The 18,783-nt window shown below is 48.4% G+C and overlaps 1 protein-coding gene across 1 annotated transcript in view; it reads right to left on the reverse strand.

Annotated features, from left to right (window-relative positions):
- Positions 1 to 5,236: 5,236 nt before the first annotated feature.
- Positions 5,237 to 18,783, reverse strand: part of LOC109286960 (sulfhydryl oxidase 1-like) — a 19,369-nt gene continuing 5,822 nt past the window's right edge. Inside the window, exons 4-11 of the mRNA XM_019501785.1 lie at positions 17,251 to 17,341; positions 16,478 to 16,620; positions 14,759 to 14,923; positions 14,243 to 14,372; positions 9,688 to 9,807; positions 9,356 to 9,497; positions 6,736 to 6,912; positions 5,237 to 6,244 (exon numbers count right to left, since the gene is read on the reverse strand). Of these exons, the coding sequence (XP_019357330.1) occupies positions 5,787 to 6,244; positions 6,736 to 6,912; positions 9,356 to 9,497; positions 9,688 to 9,807; positions 14,243 to 14,372; positions 14,759 to 14,923; positions 16,478 to 16,620; positions 17,251 to 17,341 (1,426 nt within the window). The 3' untranslated portion in view covers positions 5,237 to 5,786. The remainder of the gene's footprint in view (positions 6,245 to 6,735; positions 6,913 to 9,355; positions 9,498 to 9,687; positions 9,808 to 14,242; positions 14,373 to 14,758; positions 14,924 to 16,477; positions 16,621 to 17,250; positions 17,342 to 18,783) is intronic.

Here is an 18,783-nt window from a genome sequence, read left to right on the forward strand (position 1 = left end):
GGGGGGGGAACGGCCCAGGAGCGGAGGTGGGGGGGGGGGGGGGGGGAACAGGCCCAGACCTGAACCAGTGGTGGGGGGAGGGGGAACGGGCTTGGATGGGGGTGGGGAGGAGAGAATGGGCCCAGACCGAAAGGCAGGGGGACCAGATACGGGCTTGTGTCCCTGCCCACCTGTCATTCTTGATGAGAAATTTGCTAGTGCATGTGTATACATATGTATGTGTGTATATATATGTGTATGTATGTGAGAGAGAAAGAAAGAGCATGCACACAAACTACTTCGGATAGTCTATAGAAAATCTTCCTTGCCTTCTATATTACTGTCTCTGCTGTTGGTTAAACTATGTCTGCAGAGCCCCTTATGGAGATGCATGGTCTGCCAGTATTCAGAGTTTTCCTGCTGGCATAGTTCTTACTTGCAGAAATGCTGCAGCTAACTTCAAAAACGCCCCCTTCTGTTGACCTGTCTGCATTTCCACCAAAGTTTTTATAGCATAGGTGTCGTTGGCTAGGGGGTTGTGATCTTTTCACATCTCTACCCGGAACTGCTATGCTGGCAAAACTAGGTAGTAATATATATTAAGAATTATACTAGTCTGTGCAGAGGTTCTGCCTGCTGATGGGGTAAAAGCTACAGTACAAGAATTTGTTGTGATTTAATCATTCTAAAGCAACATGAAGGCCCAAGAGCAGGCTGTAACAGAAACCCTGGGAACAAACCTGCTTCTAAGATTTTTGACTGTTTAGCCTGTGGTTTCCCAAATTGACGGCTCCCTCTTTTGCTCATTGCTGAGTTTGGAAAAAGTCTGTTTTGCCAACACGTATGAAAGGGCAGTTAACAGGGGTTTCAGGAGCACTCCCAAAGAGCCACACTTGTATAGGTGGAAAACAAAAACAACAATTCAAAAGGTTATTATTTAAAAAAAAAAAGGGGGTGTGGGGGGGGAAGCCACCATCCCTTTTGTCATAGCCCTCTGTTCCCTATACAGCTAACATTCAAGGAGAAAGTGTTATGGCTTTAAATACCAGGAAGCAACAAGGCAATGATTGCTGAGTGTGTCCACACCCAGAGCTCCTCTGCAGAGGCAGAACTCTCCCTTCTGCCAGCAATAATCCTACCTCCGAAAAGGATGGAAAACCTTCAGGTACTTTCTGACAGCTGCCACGATTTCTTCAGCAGCTTGTGTCTCCTGAAGCTCCACTTTGTGCTCTGGTGTCATTTGCAATGACAGGGCTGCACAGAGCTGCCCAAAGCATTGGGTGTGCACCCAACTCAAGTGGCTTGTCTGTGCCATGTTGCCAGAGGCATCATCATCATCATATTTACATCCTGGACCAAACCTGGTGCAGGAGGAGGTATTGAGAGAGCCAGCCACATGTCTCCAGTGCAGAACAGGGGTGGGGTTGGGGGGCAATTGGGTCAAGGGAGCCTCATGCTGCTCCTGGGGCAGATGCCAAGGCTGCTGGAAGATGCATCATTGCACCCAGCAGCCAAGGGATTAATCTGCCTCTATAGGGGCTGCCTCCCCCATATAGCTGCCTCTACTGCCAGGGGCCACAGAAAATAAAACTCAGCAGCTGCAGTAGGAGAGCAGCTATGCCCTCAACCTCCTAGAGGCTGACTCACCTGACACACCCTGCTTTAAGCCCTGCTGGTTCTGGTCCTGACTCCTGCCCTGGTGACGAAGAGGTTCAGACTAACTGGGCAGCCACCATTCTCACACCCTCTCTAAGATAGCACCTGAGGTTCTTGGCCCACTCACCCACCTCAAGTGACACTACAGCATGTCACTTCCCTTCCTTGAGGAGTAGCAGGCTCAGCCCTTTCTGAACTCTGGTGACAGAGAGGAGTAGAATGTCACACATCTGACACTGGGAATGAAGCTGGGTTTGGACAAAGCTGGAGAAGAGCAGGTTAAGCGAAGCAGAATTTTGTGTCCACCTACAGAATATTTCTGGCAGGACATGGACAATGAGCCTCCCAAAACAGATCTGAAGGGGATGTGCACATGAGATAGAGAGACAGACAGAGACAGAGAGTGCACTCATTCAAAAGATAACACACAAGTTCCAGCAACCAAAAGCAGCACTTCAAGGGAGGACAGCTGTTGCATTTTGGGTTCAGTTCACAAAGTCAAGAGTACCTTTAACAAAGAGGTTTCTTAATTTATGCCAACAGCACCCATACAGTCATGAGACTCCTTTTCCAGCTCTCTCTCAAATTCCACTTATCTCTCACTATATGTAACAGTGATATCCTAGAGGGGAGATAAGTGACAGCCTAACTTCAAGATATACAATCCTCGTAGCACCTTGGAGAGAATCTGGGGGAGGAGACTTCATCTTGGGGTTCTAATTCAAGCTCAGGAGTTCCTGCAAGAAGAGACTGGTGCTACTGAGGAAACCCCAGATAATGTAGGGGTTTCTGAAAAAAAAAAAGATTAGGCAGCAGATCAAATAGTTTCCTTCCTCATGGAAGAAGCCCAATTACAGAGAGGAGAGGGGGGCAGTTTCTTGGGGTCAACTCTCAGGGGTTTGATGATGGTTTGTACTGTACACATGCAGACTTAGATATTCTTCATATTGGCCCAGTAAATAGATCAAATCCATCTGGAAGTCATAGTGGCTTAATTTCTAATAAGAAAGCCTTCAGCTTTAGAGCAGTTTCCCTCTTGTAGGAAACAGCTTCTGTTTATTTCTAAGCTCTCAGAGCCACAATGAAAGAGAACAATTCAATTAAAAAAACTAGGGGCACAGGGTTCAAGGTCTTACCTCTGCTTTGTTTTGCTTCACCTTTCTCAGCACTCCAAGAAGAGAAAAGAGGGCCTGAAGCATGGGGCAGAGACAGGTATATGGCTTCTTGTTCAGGAGGCAGAACCAGTGCAGCACAGTGGTGCCCCAGACTGTGCAGTGTGTTTGAGAACATGAATGTCTAGCAGGGTAAGTTTAAGGTATGCCCATGGCTGAATCCAGGATTTTATAAAGGAGTGGGGCAGCAGCTAGTTCTGCAGAGATGGCTTCACCCTCACTATCGGCTCCCCTACTGGACTAGGATGTACAGATGGAGGCCCCTGGAGCAGCAGCTAGGGGCTGCTAAGTCCCCAAATCAGGTAAAAATCTCCCCCAGACTCTTGGTACTCCCTCCCTTCCCCCTTGCATGCTTGCTGTACTCTGGCCAGGCTCTGCAGGGAGCCAGGCTCAGCCAGGGACAGCAGCAGCACTGGCAGCAGGTGGGTCCCTCCTCCTTAAGCCTGCTCCCAAGATTGCTAGAAACACCTGATGGGGTTGAGTTGGAAGGAGGAACCCACCCATCTCTACCACTGCTGCTGTTATCCCAGGTTCCCTGCATAGTTGGGGTGGGGGCAGGAACAGCTGTGGAACTCCCACCCACCTCTGGTCAGCCTGGGGCAGTGGCAGCAGTGACTAGGGGAAGGGGAAATGGGAGGGGAGAGGAGGGGACCTGCCACCAAGCACAGAAGTGATGGAAAGTCTTGTGGGGGGACACAGGATTCTTACTTGATTTGGAAACTTAAGTCCTTTGCTTCTGCCCCACAATGTGGTCTGAAACAGGTGTGCAACCTCATCACTGCACCCTCTGGGTCTGCTCCTGGATATGCTCCTTAAGGACCATGTTGGGAACATGGGTTTCTTGGAAAAGCCCTGTCTCCTCACAACTCTCAGGTTAAAACTAGTCTGGCAGCACATCTTTCAGTAGTAAACTATTAAATTGGTGGTGCACTGGTAAACCTTACAGACACAGCCACAGCTTATAGTCTATGAATCTCACCCAACAAAATGCAATCAGCAGGCCCAGACACTGAAGGGAAGGATGGGAAGAACACCCTCAACCACCATACAGGCATAGGAGCTACAGAATGAATAGCTCCAACCCATGGCCAGGCTACCACATTTCTACCTGCTTTTAAGTCAGTGCTTCCAGAGGCAGAGTGTGGGTGGAGCTGCAGTGTGCAGACCTAATATTTGCCAAAGAGGTCTTGAAACCAGCTCAGCAACAGCAAGCTGAACCACCCTCTCAGCAGCGGATCTCACGTGATTTAAAATAGGTTTACAAGGTTCTTTGGGTGAATATGATATCTTTTATTAGACCAACTTAAATGTTGGGAAAAAAATTTTTAGCAAGCTTTTGGGTTTACTAAAAATTTTTTTCCTATTTAAGTTGGTCTAATAAAAGATATATTCACCCAAAGAACCTTGTCTGCCTATGTCCTGAGACCAACATGGCTACAACCTACACCTCTTAAAACAGGTTTAGCTCAAGTGACTTTCCGACTGTTTGCGAGATTTCCCCAGTATCTCTTCGTCCAAATAAACAGCACCGGTCATGGCCTCACTGCTCTCAGCCTCAGCTCAGAAAGAACAGGAAGAAGCTAGAGCTCTCTCCTTCTTCACAGTTCACAACATCAGCTGCCCCACATACACACATACTCTCACACTCACGCTCTCTCCCAGTGGTTTGCTAACTTTTCAGATTTGAGGCACTCCTTGATAGACTTGAGGTTCACCTCAGAAAATGCCTGCTCTTAGTTTTCATTTATTTTGTGACAATAGAAAAATAATAAAGCAATTCTTCTGGTGCAAAGAACTCCAAAAGACTGCAACAGGTTTGAATGCTATTTGAAATCTCTGGGTTTATCTTGTGAATCATGTTTGCATACCTATCAATGCTAGTATTGTGTGCCTCCCCACAGCATCCTTGAAAGGCTCTCAAGGCATCTTAGGGTGCTCTGGTACCCTGGTTGAGAATCAGTGCACTATTCCTATGGCAGCTCCAGTGAATCTCTCAGAGATGCTGTTGGCAGCTGCTAAGGGTTCTGGGTCTCTGAAGACCATGCCATTTCTGTTCACCTCCATATTCTCAGCAGCAGCGGCAGCCAAACCCAGAAACCTTCCAGTCATGCCTATTGCCAGGGCAATCCAACTGAAAACTCAGGAACTTCCCTGCTTCTTCAGACACAGACCTACAGAAAGAACAGTTAACACGTGGCCTGTGATGGGCCTTCCTCACCACTCTCTCCCGGGTCACAGGGAGGACTGAACTGCAACTCAGTGATGGTGAAATCCTGCCATTTAAATTATTCATCATAATCAACTTTCCCATGGTACTGCAGCTATTTTCTAAAGAAAGGAGCATTATCATTGGTTGATATAATTACAACATGCAACTTTACAATGGAATAGGACCTTTACACTAGGATTTTACATATTCTTGCTACCTATAAGGCTATAAATATCTAGATTTATTTAAACAATTATACAGATTACAATTTTTAAATTATTCCTTTTTCATTATCAGTGTTTTAGAAAATGGTGGAGAGATTTTTTTCAGCCCCCCCTAAAGGCTCAAACCGTTAATGCAGTACATGATTTTTTTGAGCCAATATACATAGCTAAACTTCAAAACTGAAATGTGTCATGCCCTGTTTTTTTCTGTATAAAAAGCACACCACCTACTGTATCTCAAAAGATTTTTATAGAGGCTTGTGGACTTAGTGTATTTATTTTTTATTTGAATGCTTCCAGAGTCATATTTTGTATTAAATTCAGATTTAATTTTAAGCTGCTCTCCTCTCACAGACCTCATGCCATGGGGAAACCAGGGTGGCCCTTGCTAGACCTCAGCCATATGTGGAAGAAGGTGTATATGTCCCAGCAGGCACATGGAGGAGAAGTACAGGACAATGCACAGGCATATGTCTAGGTGGGAGAAGCCCAGTCCTAGCATGCAGAACCACTGGCTCTTCCTCAGGCCATCACCTCCTCCTTCCTTCAGCATGCCGATATGCTGCTTGGACTACCATCATCTGCCCTTGACAGCAATATGGTGTCCCTCTTGTTCAGCCACTGCTTCTTCTTGGTTGCCAAGACAGCAGCCTTTAGGGTCTGCCTTTTCAGACCACTAGCCTCTCTCTTCACCACTATGTCCACCTGCTCTGCCTTCCTTTCTTCTCCTTCTTTCTGCTCACTTCTGTTCCATCCTCTCTCTTCACCCTTGTCCCCTAGTAGCCCATGGTCCTTGTCCTTCATGTAAGCTTCCCCATCCACTTCCCGCCTGTGCCTGGTCAACTCATCGTTCTCAATGTTGGTCGGTGAGTAATGCCTCTGGAGGAAGCTCAGGACTTCCGTCTTATTCCATGGAGATTCACTGAGATTGTTGTGACACAAGGGGCACAAGTTTGAGGGAGGCCAAAGTGTCTTTGGGAATTTGGGGTCTTCGTTTGACTGGTCTGAACAAATCAGAACAAAAAAGAGTGTCAGAGTCACTCCCAGCAAGCTTTGCAGCTGTGGCCTGGCCCAATGCAGTATCCAGAGCACTCAGTCTCCCACCTTGCCTCCCACCTGGCAGGAGTTTGGGAATCTCAGAGATGCCTCAGTGCTTCCCTATTCAACCTCTAGCATATCAAAGCCCTCCAGCCTTAGCTTGTTCTCTTGCCTCGCTACTGCCAGGTGCCCCCCTCACCAAGCAGTGTGGAAAGCAGTCCAGTGGCTAATAGCATAACTTGGAGTGGGCAAATTGGGCATGAGGTCCAGGCACTGACTTAAACCACTGAACACCTAGTAATTCTGCACCTTTCTCACTGCTAGGGGCAAGGGTCAAGATCAGATACAGCAGACCTGGCTTGAGGCAGGTGGTAGGGCAGCCAGCAGATAGAGAGTTAAAGGAGCTGCTGCTTTTTTGCCACCAGGCTGTGGCCAGTCCCAGTGGTGGAATCCTTACTTTTCACCCGCATGTTGACTGTGTTGTGTCTCTCCCAAAGCCAGAGGATGGCCTCATCTCTGCTCTTCACTTGGTCCATGGATTTTTTTGCCATTCCTTCAAAGTGCTCTGAGCAACTTCTGCAGTAGTAGAAGTGATGCATGAAACCTCGCATAGTTTGAAGGACCTCTAATGGATCTAGAGAAAGAGGTATGACAGCACACAAAGCAAGGGATACCTTGCATCTCAAAGACACAACACCACTGCATTCACCGTGGCACCCCAACAGCCACTACCCCAGCGCTGCCCTGCACCCTATGGAGCAAGATCCTTCATCTCCTCATGGCAGCCTGCCAGCTCTCTGAGGCTAGGTGGGCCCAGGAGATTCCAAACATCCCCCAGAGCAGGCACAGCCTAGAGTCAGTCAGACAATCAAGGCATCTCCTGCCATTTGGGAACCCTGCACCACACAGTTCCATCCATGAAGTAGGGCTGTCATGATTCACCATGGTACAGTACAGCAACCCAAGCCTTGCTGACTGTGCCATCAAGACATGAAGGTTTGGTATAAGAAATGCCCCCAGTGACACAGACTAAATGGAAAGGCTGGAAGTACTAGGGTTATTTAGTCTGCAAAAAAGATGAAGGTGGGGATTCAATAATAGTCAAATACCTCAAGATATCTTCTAAAGAGGGTAGTGACAAACTGCTCTGTGTGACTACAGGGAACAGGGTAAGAAGTAATGATTTTAGACTGAGGGAGATTTAGGTTAGACATTAGCAAGAACTTTCTAACTAAAGGTGTGGTTCACACTGCATTTTTATGCTGCTTAAATGTTTAATAGTGGTAGTCCTAGCTTGAGTTTGGAGCAGTTGCATCCTATGGCTAAAAAGCTTCTCTGACTGTTCCTCACCTGCAGTGGTGACTTGCCACTAGAGGGTTGGCGAGCAGGGGTCTGACTAGGAGCTACAGCTGTGAGTTACCACTACAGGGCTGGTGAGTGAAGGACAGGCTTCTATGCCTGCTCTAGGTGGGGTATGAGAGAGGGGTTGGGGGGTACGAGAACATGAAGCTGGGAGGCACAGAGGTAATGGGATGGGTGTGGGTAATGAAATGGGAGGTGGAAAGGAACTGGGGGTGGAGGAAGAGTGGTGAAATGAAGGAAGTCACCCACTAAAGGAGAGAATAAAATGTAGTAAAAAGAGAGAGAGAGAGAATTTAAAAAAAATGAAGAGGAAGGAAATTAAATAAGGTCTCACCTTTTAATAAACTGGGATTTGGGACTGGTGTGTGTAAGGGGGGGTGGAGAGGGTGCTGTTCATGCTTCCTGTAGTAGCTGGGAGGTGGGAGCAGTGAGGGAAGGTACTTTTGAGGAAACTACTGCCATACCCTGAGGAAGGAAGCTCCAGACCATGGGGACTTGATCCAGCCCCCTATCTTGTTCCCCCTCTCCACCTCAACCCCACTCCTGGGCCTGTCCGTGCCCTGCGACCTGGCAAGCTGGCATGTGCTCTACAAGCTATTTGAACCAGGTTACACCCCGGGGGGTGGGAAGGTCACATCCCCCAGGGGCAGGAGTTGGCTTGATTTCAAAACCACCCCCTGGGCAGTAGAGTTCAGGGGGTGGAAGCTTGTCCACAAAGAACAGGATGGGTGGGGAGGGGAGGGAACACTGCATTCTGGGATGCTGGAGGACTGCCACTTGGATGGCTCATCTGTGGAGAGTGGCCATACATTAATGGAACATGAGCTGTGTAACATGCATAGGTGACACATGGGGGGCATGGGGAGGCACGTGCCCCCCCTGAGATTGGACCCCAGAAGTGGGGACACCAGGAGAAGCGCCAGCGTGCCCCACCTGCGGCAAGAGAAGTGCTGGTGTGCCCCCTCTGAGGCAAGAAAAGTGCCAGTGGCAAAACCAGAAGTGCTGGCTTGGCGATCAGCCGGTGGGGGACCTTCCCCCCCACCCCACAGCTGGTGATCAGTGGCTGGTGCTCCCCAGAATCAGGAGACACCAGTCACCCATGATAACACAGATCAGAGATAAACCTGCCTGGGAGTGGTGTAACTTTAAGTTGCCTAAAGTGTGCTTAAAACTAGTTTCAAGTGTTAATGGGAGGACAATCCAGAGGTGAAGAACTTCAGGAGCCACCTAAAATGAATGTGTAACAAGGCCCTGAGGCTGTAAAAACTGCCAATAATGAAAATTCTAAGTGCAGGCTACACAAACACTTGGGTAAGATGGTTTAGACAAGGATGATCCTGCCTTGAGCAGGGGATGGAACTAGATGACTTCCTGAGGCACCTTCCAGACACATTTTTCTATAATTCATGACTGCTCATGGTACAACTCTCCCACTGGACAGCTGCATTGTGTAAGAGCTATAATTTCCAGCTGCATTATGCTTCCCATGTATGATAGGTGGGGATAGCTGAATGGAGAAGGCAGTACTGCCTTTGGCCCCATGAGAATTGGTCTTTCTTCTTTCTAGTTCCCTAGTAAGGTCTGGTATTTTCTGAGGCCCCCATAGCTTCAGATCTTTGACCTGCCTAGGACAGGATGGTTCCTATGCCACTTTCTGTGCAGCTAGGCTGGCCACTGGCTCAAAGATGGATACAAATACATGGCTTGTCTTGTACCTGCATCCTGCTTGCCATATCGTGATGCTTGCACTGTCAGCAGATGAAAGAGGACCCAGACAGAGCAGGAGTACCCTCGATAGTGAGGTTTACTGCCTTGGCAACCCATCCACCGTGCTTTTTTTCTCAGCACTGCTGGAGGCTGACAGAGAAAGAGACAGAGGTGAATTTACTGGAAACAACCCCAGGGATAAACTGGAGGAGGAACAGAATTAAAAAGCAGAAGACTGAAACCAATAAGAAGATTCAGACAACTGAGTGAACCCCACCCTCTCTCCCCCACCCCATCCTCCTTTGCAGAACTGAAAGAAAACATTCTCCAAGGGCCTTACATTACTTTTCTTCAAGATGTCCTCCAAGGCACTGTGAGAAATATTAGATTCTTTCAGGTTCTTCAGTGAGTTGTCCAGAGAGTACAGGAATTCATTGAGAGAGTCATGTTCAGGAAAGTACTGCAGCACAAAGAGAAGAGGAAATATAGTCAATGACAGTGGCCTTGCTTCAGGTTGTGACAGAGGTGAACACAAGATGCTGTGTAGACCCTTGGATTAGCATGAGACACTGTTTCTAATGAACTCTCAGCTACAACAGTTGCAGCTGCTCCCAGGATGGGAATGGTGATGGGACGGTGGCAGTGGGAGAACTAACAGCTACCCACAGCTCCGGCTGCCCAGCTGGTTATGAAGGACTCTTTCCACCATGATCCAAGCAGGCTAATGTTGGGAGGGCTCTTTGTATTCAAGGTGCTGCCCATGTGAATAAACCAGCCCTGCAGGCCAAGAGCCAAATCTTGACTGTAGCTTGAAAAAGTCTCTGATGAACACAGAAAGCTACTTCAGAAATAAGTCAACTCAAATCTGATGAGTATCAGCACTTTAAAATGGCAAGCACTATAGGGAGTGGAGAAGCAAGTGAAACACCCACACAAAGCAGGAAGAGAGAACCACATCACAGAGGTAGACACACGGAGACAGGCAGGGCTGAAGGACAAAAACAGCAGGTGAGCAAAGAGGAAAAGAATGAATGAAAGAAGAGGCAGAGAGCATTTGGCTGTTACTTATCTATTCTACGTGGGCACCCTGGTATGCTATACGATTAAGAAATGCAGGGAAATGGACTTGACCACCCAAAATAGGGGGATTGCCATTAATTGCTGATCTTGACATTTCTGCTGGAGAATTGTAATCACCTGTAGTATGCTTTGGGCTCCAACCCTATAATCTCATGCCCCTTGGTGATTAGATCCTCCTGCTGTGCTCTCCACCTCCCATAGGACCTCCTGTTTCCCCACCTGCCATGCGTTTGGTGTAAAATGGTGTAATGGTTTTGGGAGGTTGCTTTTAGAAACCAAAGTATCCCTTTTTTGGTGCCTCCCCATCATATTATTGCCAGGGCCTAGATTCCTCTCAGCATGATGCACTGGGCCCTTTCCCATAGCCCTACCTCAAAGCTCACTTGGCCCCAGGCCCTGCCTCATTTCTCCCTGAGCCCCTGCCCCTATCTCTAAGGTAATCTCTGGGCTCATGCCTACTATCAGCTACCATCTATTTTACTAATGCAGCACCCTCCAGCAGTTCTCAGGGCACCCCTCGTGGCCTCCACTCACATCTTACTAGCCACCCCATGCCTCACAGCTGACATATCACTGCTTAGCTGGAACCTGGGTTTGGCCTCTCTCTAAGGCTCTTCCCACCTTCATCTATAGTCTGGAGGTTTGCCTTTTCCAGAGGCTCTACCCACTTTCCTGTTTTCTCTGTGGTCAGGCTGGGGTCCCCGGCTGTTGGATGTACCCCCATGACTGGGAGCCCCTCAGCTGATGGGACTCCCACCCATGAGGGTGCAACCCAGAGCTGGGAACCTCAGCCTGGCCACGTGTTCAATTAACATGACAGAAACTAGCTACAGTGTTTTTGTCCAATAACTTTGTGACTTATTCCTTTTTTATTGTGTACTTTACTGAATTAATGTGTGACTGGGTAATAACTTTAGATGTGATTAATCAGTTAATCATGTCTTAAGTGTAACGTGTGCCAGGGGCCCAGGAGGCATTTAAGCTAAGGATGCCTTAGTGTGGAGGGAAGAATTGATTTTTTTTAGCCAGTAAATGATGTACTAGAACCCACTCTGAATCCGGGTTGCTAACCCAAGTTTTGTTTTGTTTTTGACAATCTGCAAACTTTTTACTGACATCCAAACTTTTTTACTGACTCGTGTTTTTTGTTCATAAATGTTTTACATTACATAAATGTAACTCATCTGCCAGGTCCTGCCCTGATGCCAGGCCCCAGTTAGAAAGACTGGGTTCAAATTTAGGGGTTTAACATCAACCATAGTAAAAACTTGGTTGTTAGTAAAAAAGTTTGAAGTGAAAAAAATATTCTTGGGTTGGCAACCTGCTTGAGATTTACTGACTGTGGGCAACTCTGCCCTGTATTTCCAGCATTGCAGAGCACCATTAGAAAGGAGAGGGCGTGTGGAACACGAAGCCTCTTGTCCCTGTTAATTTAAGTAGGAGTGAAGGCAGCATTATGTGGCTGCAAGCTGCAAACATGTAGGCAGCAGAAGGGGTTGGCAGTTATAGCTCCAAGACAGTAACAAACTGTAAGACATTTAGCTGGGGCAAGTAACAATAGGATAGGGTGAAGAACTCCAGGGAGTTCTGAGGCAGAGCTGCAGAATTAATGAGAAACCTCTGGACCCAGTTAAGATGCCTAAGGTGATGTGACTGGAAGGGGGTGAAGCCCAGGGCTTTATATGTCCAGGGCTTCTGAACCAAAGAGAGCATTCAAACTCAAAACACAGGAAAGAGAAGGGTTCCTTCAAAACTGCTGCAAAGCTCCCTTTGTCAGCTTGGTGAACAAGTCCCTGGGAATAAGGAGGATCTTATGAGTAGCCAAGAGAGGACTAAGGGTGCTGGGTTAGTGCCTGGCTCCTGGCAGCAAGACAGAAACCCAGCAGGGTGGAAAAGAAGGTAGGCTTGGTGTGCCTCTGTGGCTAGAAGCCTGGATCATGTAATGGGGCTCCCAGCTGCGGGAGCTTCCTACTTGCTGGCACAACAGTAAGGCATGATGGGATCTGATGTCTGAACACACAATCATGCCTCCTGCCATGCACATGTGGCATGGTAGGAAGCATGATTGTGGCGATCTCGCATCAGATCCCATTGCACCTTTACTTACATGTCTGCCAGGGGCTGTGGAGAGACAATACTTAAAGTCAGAGCTAAGGGACACAGAATAGCAGGCAAGTTCTTTGGATCAGAGCTGATTAAGTTGCTCTAACTGGCTAGAAGATTGGGATCTTGGGGGTACTGCTCTGTCTAGTGTTCAACATCTGAAACACCACAGTTCAGTGCTCAGCACCAGTTATTTCCAGACTAGAAACAGGCCGGTACCCAACATCCAATTACTGGCATCAAGGTAAAACAAGAGGAGACTGCAAAGCAACCACTCCTGCCCCCTGCCAGCAACCCAAGTTCTATGAACTTCGCTGGGCATAAGGGTGCATTTGGTGAGCTTGGTCCCTTGTGCTATTTCCATCTCGGATCCTCCATTGATTCTTTCTAAAGCGCTGTGTTCCCTAATTGGAAGCAAGCATTGCTACAGCTGTTGGACACTACCACAGGCATTTCCCAAAACAGACTTCCTGTAAGGCTCTAGAATGGGATGAGCAATGCAACCCCTCCACATTCCCTTAATTTCTGATTGGGAAAGGCAGTCTGCTGTCTTTTGGAGAAAGCAGTAAGGTGGGATGTAGGCAGACAAGGTTCTTTGGGTAGATGTAATATCTTTTATTAGACCATTTAAACAGTTGGAAAAACTGTTCTTTGCAAGCTTTTGGGCACAAACACCCTTCTTCAGGTATAAGGAGAGTCTGTTGATCACATCTACCCAAATAATCTTGTCTGCCTATGTCCTTAGACCAACACAGGTACAACCAACAACCCTAAAGTGAGCCTGGTGGTGCAGAAGGCAAAGCTCACAGTCAAAGACCTAAGGGTGAGTGGGGAGCAGATGTGGGGAGCAGCAGGAAGGCACAGGGAGCAGCAGCAGGGTGCACACAGGGAGCAGTAGCTGGAGGTGAGTGGAGCAGAATTAGCAGGACATGAGGTGCAGTGAGGAGGTGCGGGGAGCAGAAGTGGCAGGGCACGCAGTGCAGTGGAGAGTGCAGAGAGCAGCAGCAGCGGGGAGGGGAGGCAGGGAGCAGAAGCAGTATGGAGTACAGTACAGCAGGTAGGCACAGAGAGCAGCAGGTGCTCTGTGCAGCAGGGTGGGCAGGCATAAGGCACCCAGGGCCTATGGCCCCCACTGATGTGTCTTCTGGCCCCTTAGGATTTGGATGGTTCTGATCTAAACAATCCCTCAGTGTTCCAGATAGTGAGAGATTGACAGCATTAGCTAAGGCCTAACAGTGTGAAGAGGAGGAGTTAAGGAAATCCACCACAGCTATGCCAAGGCACCTCAGTCCTGACCTGCACCAGTCCTTGTTATTCTAGCCTTGCCCTTCTCATGCAGCTCTTCCAGTGAATTTGGATCCTGACCTACAGCATCACCAGCTGGTCTCAGCCCTAGACCTTTCACGTGCAGAGCTGGTCAGCTTCACTTGTTAGTAATAGGGCAGTTGGTTAAGATGTAAAAGTAACTAAGGCCTAAGCTGAGAACATATGACTCACTGCACTTGTGACCTATATTTAGATGCACAGTTTTTCAAGGCCACAAAAAACAATCATGATCATATACTCTGACCTCCCATGAAACAGAGAACCTCACCAAGGAATTTCTGCAACAGGCCTATGATTTTGGTTTGAAGGGCAGCATCCCATTTACAAAACCATCCTGTCATGATGTAAAGGTACTGAAAGATGGAAATGTCACCCTTAGTGCTCACCTTGGCCAATACTGCTACATAGCGCTTCAGGGTCTCCAGCTGCTCTTCCTTCAGGACAGGGAATTTGGCCTTATTCACTCGCAGGGAGCAGTGCAACACAGATTCCAGGTCAGCCATGTACAGTTTGGATCTTGAGAAAGAAGTAGTGGAGCATTGAAAACCTTGTGAGTCTGCCCACACTTCCCTCAGTTCTCTATCTTGGCCTTGCCCCAACGGGACCTGCTTGCAAGAAGGAGAAGTTTCTTCATAGCCGCCAGTCCTGGGCTGCTGGATCACTGCAATCTATTCTTACCCCTCAGGATGGAGGTTGCACTAACTCAAACTTCTCCATTCAGCCCTAGGCAGGGCAACCTCAGTTTTCTTACTTGGGGCATAAAGCCCCCTGCATGGTGTGAGGGTGTTCCAATGCCCACAATCAGCTGCTCAAGTCCATCATGATGGTAGCACCATAATGCACTCTGACTGATTAGGGAAAAAATATGGGCAGACAGAAGAGCAAGGGAGAGCATTTCTTACCTGTCAGTGTACTTCCAAGGGGTTGCTTCTGTTGGGTCCTCTGCACCTGGCACCCTTGAAGGAGGAGGTGTTATTTCATTCTGGACTTTTAACGTTAGAGTCTTCTTATTAAAGCCAGATCGGTCCCTCAGAAAGGAGGTGTAGGAGGATCGTGTCTCCCCTTGCCTGTTAAAGAGGTAAAGACAAAGCATGGAGAGGCAGTCTCCTCTCCACCCTGACAGAGCCCCAGCTGCCACACCCCCAGCCTCAGCCACATGTGAGATATCCAGCCTGAAAGAAGAGGAGACTCCTCTCCCGGAGTGTACAGGAGGCTGTACCACACACTCATGCAATGCCCACCCTCTCCCCATGCACCTACCAGTCCCAGCTAACCCCCCTCACCTCTAGTTCCTGCAGGCAGCCTCCTTACACCCTGAGTTTCTGGGAAGAGCTTTGCTGCCTCTAGTAGCAGAGGGAAAATGCCAAGTGCTGCCTAGAGCTCCCTAGCAGGGGATGGAAGAGGTGCCTAGGAAGCATTTTAAAAGCCTCCCCTTCCTCACTCTGGACCAGGAGTGCCTTCTTCCTCCCAAAGTGCTGCAAGGAAGCAGGCAGAAGATACAGAAGCTCAAGTAAAGCTAAAATCTGGACTCAGCTCCTTGCAAAGTTGTTCCTTCCTCTGTCCTTTGGGGCAACTCCCATTCAGCTCTGGAGGGGTCAGCTTTACCCCCTTTATATCAACACCTTCCTTTTATCCAAGGAGCTGAGGCCTGGGATGCATAGAGACTGGTATAGGGGAAACACAGTCCTGCCCACCAGTCATCTCCAACCCCAGCTTATGCACTCAAGGGGCTGTGCAGGCTTGATGGGGGACATTTCTTGGAACATCTTGGCCAGGCTGGTGGACCAGGGAGTAGGAATCCCAATAAAACCTGCCAGGATGAGAAAATCTGTTGGGCAGTGGGACAGCCAGCAGCCTGAAAGCCCCAGAGAGTTGGCAGCAAGCAGCCAGTGAGTTTTCATTCTGCTTTCATCACTTAATGCTTGCCTGCAATCACATGATGGACAGGCGGCTTAGTCACAAGTAATTCCCCCCCCCCCCCACCCCACCCCCCCAGCTCTGTGGCTAGGAAACAATGAGTATGATCTTGGGTCAAGCTTGCACCTTCGGGAGCACCCCACCCCTACTTCTACCCACTCCTCCCCCCAGGCCATGCAAACCAGGCTGAGGTTTACAAATTCCACACTTCCCAGCTGGGAAACCTGCCCTGCCATCTGATAGCAAGTCAAGATGACACCAGGCCCTTCCCTGCACCCTCCCTAGGGAAACCTCTTCCCAACACGTTCCTCTCTGTAGGAGAGAGCCCTGGAGCTGCAGAGAGCAATTATGTCCTCTCTTTCAAACCAGCTCACAGCTGTCTGGTCAGGGCAGGATTATATGTTAAGCTCTGTAAAATAGGTTTAAAAAGTTCTGCAGAGAAGATGGTCTCTATCAAAGTCTAAAGGCCTCCACAGAACTCCTGCTGGACATCACTGTTCAGGCACTATATAAGTGCCCTGGGAGCCTCCCACAGGGGCTGAGAGTCACACCCCCTGTCCCAGCACAGGCAGCCTGTCCATCATCAATCCAGCATTGCCAAGATTCATACCCGCAGTTTCTGGGCACAGTACAGGCGAAGCCTTAACAAGCTAACAACAGAGGCTGCCTATTTCCAGACTGGGAATTGGCAGGGAAGGACTCACACTTTGATGGCAGAGGAGCCATTGCTGCTAAGCAGGTAGGCAGAAGGGAAGGTAGTCACATTGTACTCCTCCACCAGCTTCTTCTCACTGCTCAGGACTCTCCTGACAGCAATGTTCTCATACTGCTGCATGTCCAGGATCACCTGCATTATTACAAGATGCTCCCAGGTCAGGCTACTCATGGAACAGGACATCCCAGGGACCAGACCCATCACAACAGGTTTCCCATGTGGGTAGAGCTGACCATATGGAGTGTAGCAGGAATCCCATAGCTTCTCCAGGCCAGCAGGACAACTCAACCCCAGTACAACCAGGCAGTGTCCAAACATTTCCTGACCTTTCCAGTATCCCTCAGAGGTAGAAAAGTATTGAACTACTAGAGCCACACAGGAAGTAAGGGACTGGCCCAAGTTGGGGTAGGGATAGGTTTAATTGTAAAACTTTGTAGGTTTTAATTGTAAAATGGTAAAACTAGCAGTTCCTTGGGTCTCAGACTCTCCACTTCAGCGAATAGCACGTAATATCTTTGGACACTAGAAGGGGCATAAAGAAGGGTTCAACACTAATATTATGCATCAATGTCAATTAAACTCTGCAGTGGTGCAGTGGTGGAAGGGGAACTTACTCCTCTGGACACACTGCTTGGAAGAAACCTTTGGGAAAAGGACTGTCCTCTCTTTACATGTGCTGACAGTGCCAAGCACAAGGGGCAGGGGAATTCCACCCATTACTGCAGAGGCTTCAGCAACATAGACATTACAATAAAACATCACCTCTCTGCCCACAAAGGAGTCGTTCTCCTCAAAGATCAAGGCCAGGTACATGACATTGTTTTTCTGAAAGAATCCATGAACTTCCTCTGTGCTGCAAGGAAAGCAAAATAATGAGATGGGTCATAACCAAAACAGGAACATTCCTTCCATGCAAGCACTGGAAAAATGACAATAAGTGCATGAAGAACAGACAGGCAGCACCACTCGGTGCAACTCTTTGAGGTGGGACACAGACATGTTAGACAGAATACATAGAATAATGGGGTTGGAAGTATCTGTGGAAGGAGCAGCAGGCACAAGGCACCACTTCCAGTTTGACTGATTAAAAATAAAAATCTTTGCTATTCTCCTTTGCAACAGCTCTCAGAATTCTGGACAGGAGCTTATTCCATTCATCCTAGTTGAGGACATCCATTTTCATACTCTTGTTCCCATTAGCTTCTTTCCTCCCAACCCCCTGCTCCTCATGCTCACTGTCATCAGACATACTGAAGACTATGGTTCTATATTCATTCTATTTTGGGGACATACCAAGATTATCTTTAATCTCTTTCTCATCTTTACTGCACACTAGCCCTACCTTCACATCTTCTTTCCTTGTTTGCTTGTTTTTAATTTATGGCTGAAGAACTTTTTGCTAGGTGTTTTAATATCCTTTGCAAGGTCTATCTCAGTTTAAATTTAGGCAGTTCTCACTTTCTCTCAAACACTTCCTGACGTCTTACACACAGCTTTGTTTACTGATCAGTCCCTTTTTCCATTTTTACAGGGTTTCTGCTTACTCTTAGTATCTTTGGGAAATGGTTCTTTATCCACTTTTGTCATGAGCCCTTCCCTACAAATAATTTCCCTGTTACTTGGGATACAAGATCTAGATAGTTTGCATATTTTTGACTTGCAGAAGCTCCAAGCCCCTCCCATATTCCAGTCTCTAATAAGCTCAGTCCAGTTGACTTTTCTAACTACCCTATATACTTGATTCCAAGACGAATTTTTTTCCCTCCATTTAACAGGAGGGGAAAAGCATTGCTTCTTGGAATCAAGTACAAGGTGGCAATGGGCAGATGGCTGTTGCAGCTCCAGCCCCAACCCCAGGTTGGGGTGGCAGCCGCAGTTGCTGCCTGCCCCGCTGCTGCCTCTGCATCCCCTGCCTCTCCCGTCAGCATCCTTGGGTCCCTGTCTCCACCCCCACCATGCCACATGTACCTCCTTGCGCCCTCCCATCTCCCACTTACATTTGCTCTGGCATCATCAGGCTTGGTCCCCACTGCATCCTGCAGCATGGACCACAGCCCCAGCCCAGCACCCTAGCAGTGCTGCTGGCTCTGTATTGCTGCTTTGGGGCTGGGTGGGGGCTGTACTCCATGCCCCAGGCTGCAATGGGGATGGAGCCTGCTGGCAGTGACAGAGGGGTGAGAGGGGGATGGGCAAGTGGGGGAGAGATGGGAGGTAGGAACCCAAAGCCACAGCTTTGGGCAGGGGGGGAGGGGGCAGAAATGGTGTGGGGTGGAAATGGGGGGCAGGGGTCAAAGG

Source organism: Gavialis gangeticus, unplaced genomic scaffold, assembly GCF_001723915.1.
Source record: "Gavialis gangeticus isolate Ggan-Ray unplaced genomic scaffold, GavGan_comp1, whole genome shotgun sequence".
Lineage (NCBI taxonomy): Eukaryota > Metazoa > Chordata > Crocodylia > Gavialidae > Gavialis > Gavialis gangeticus.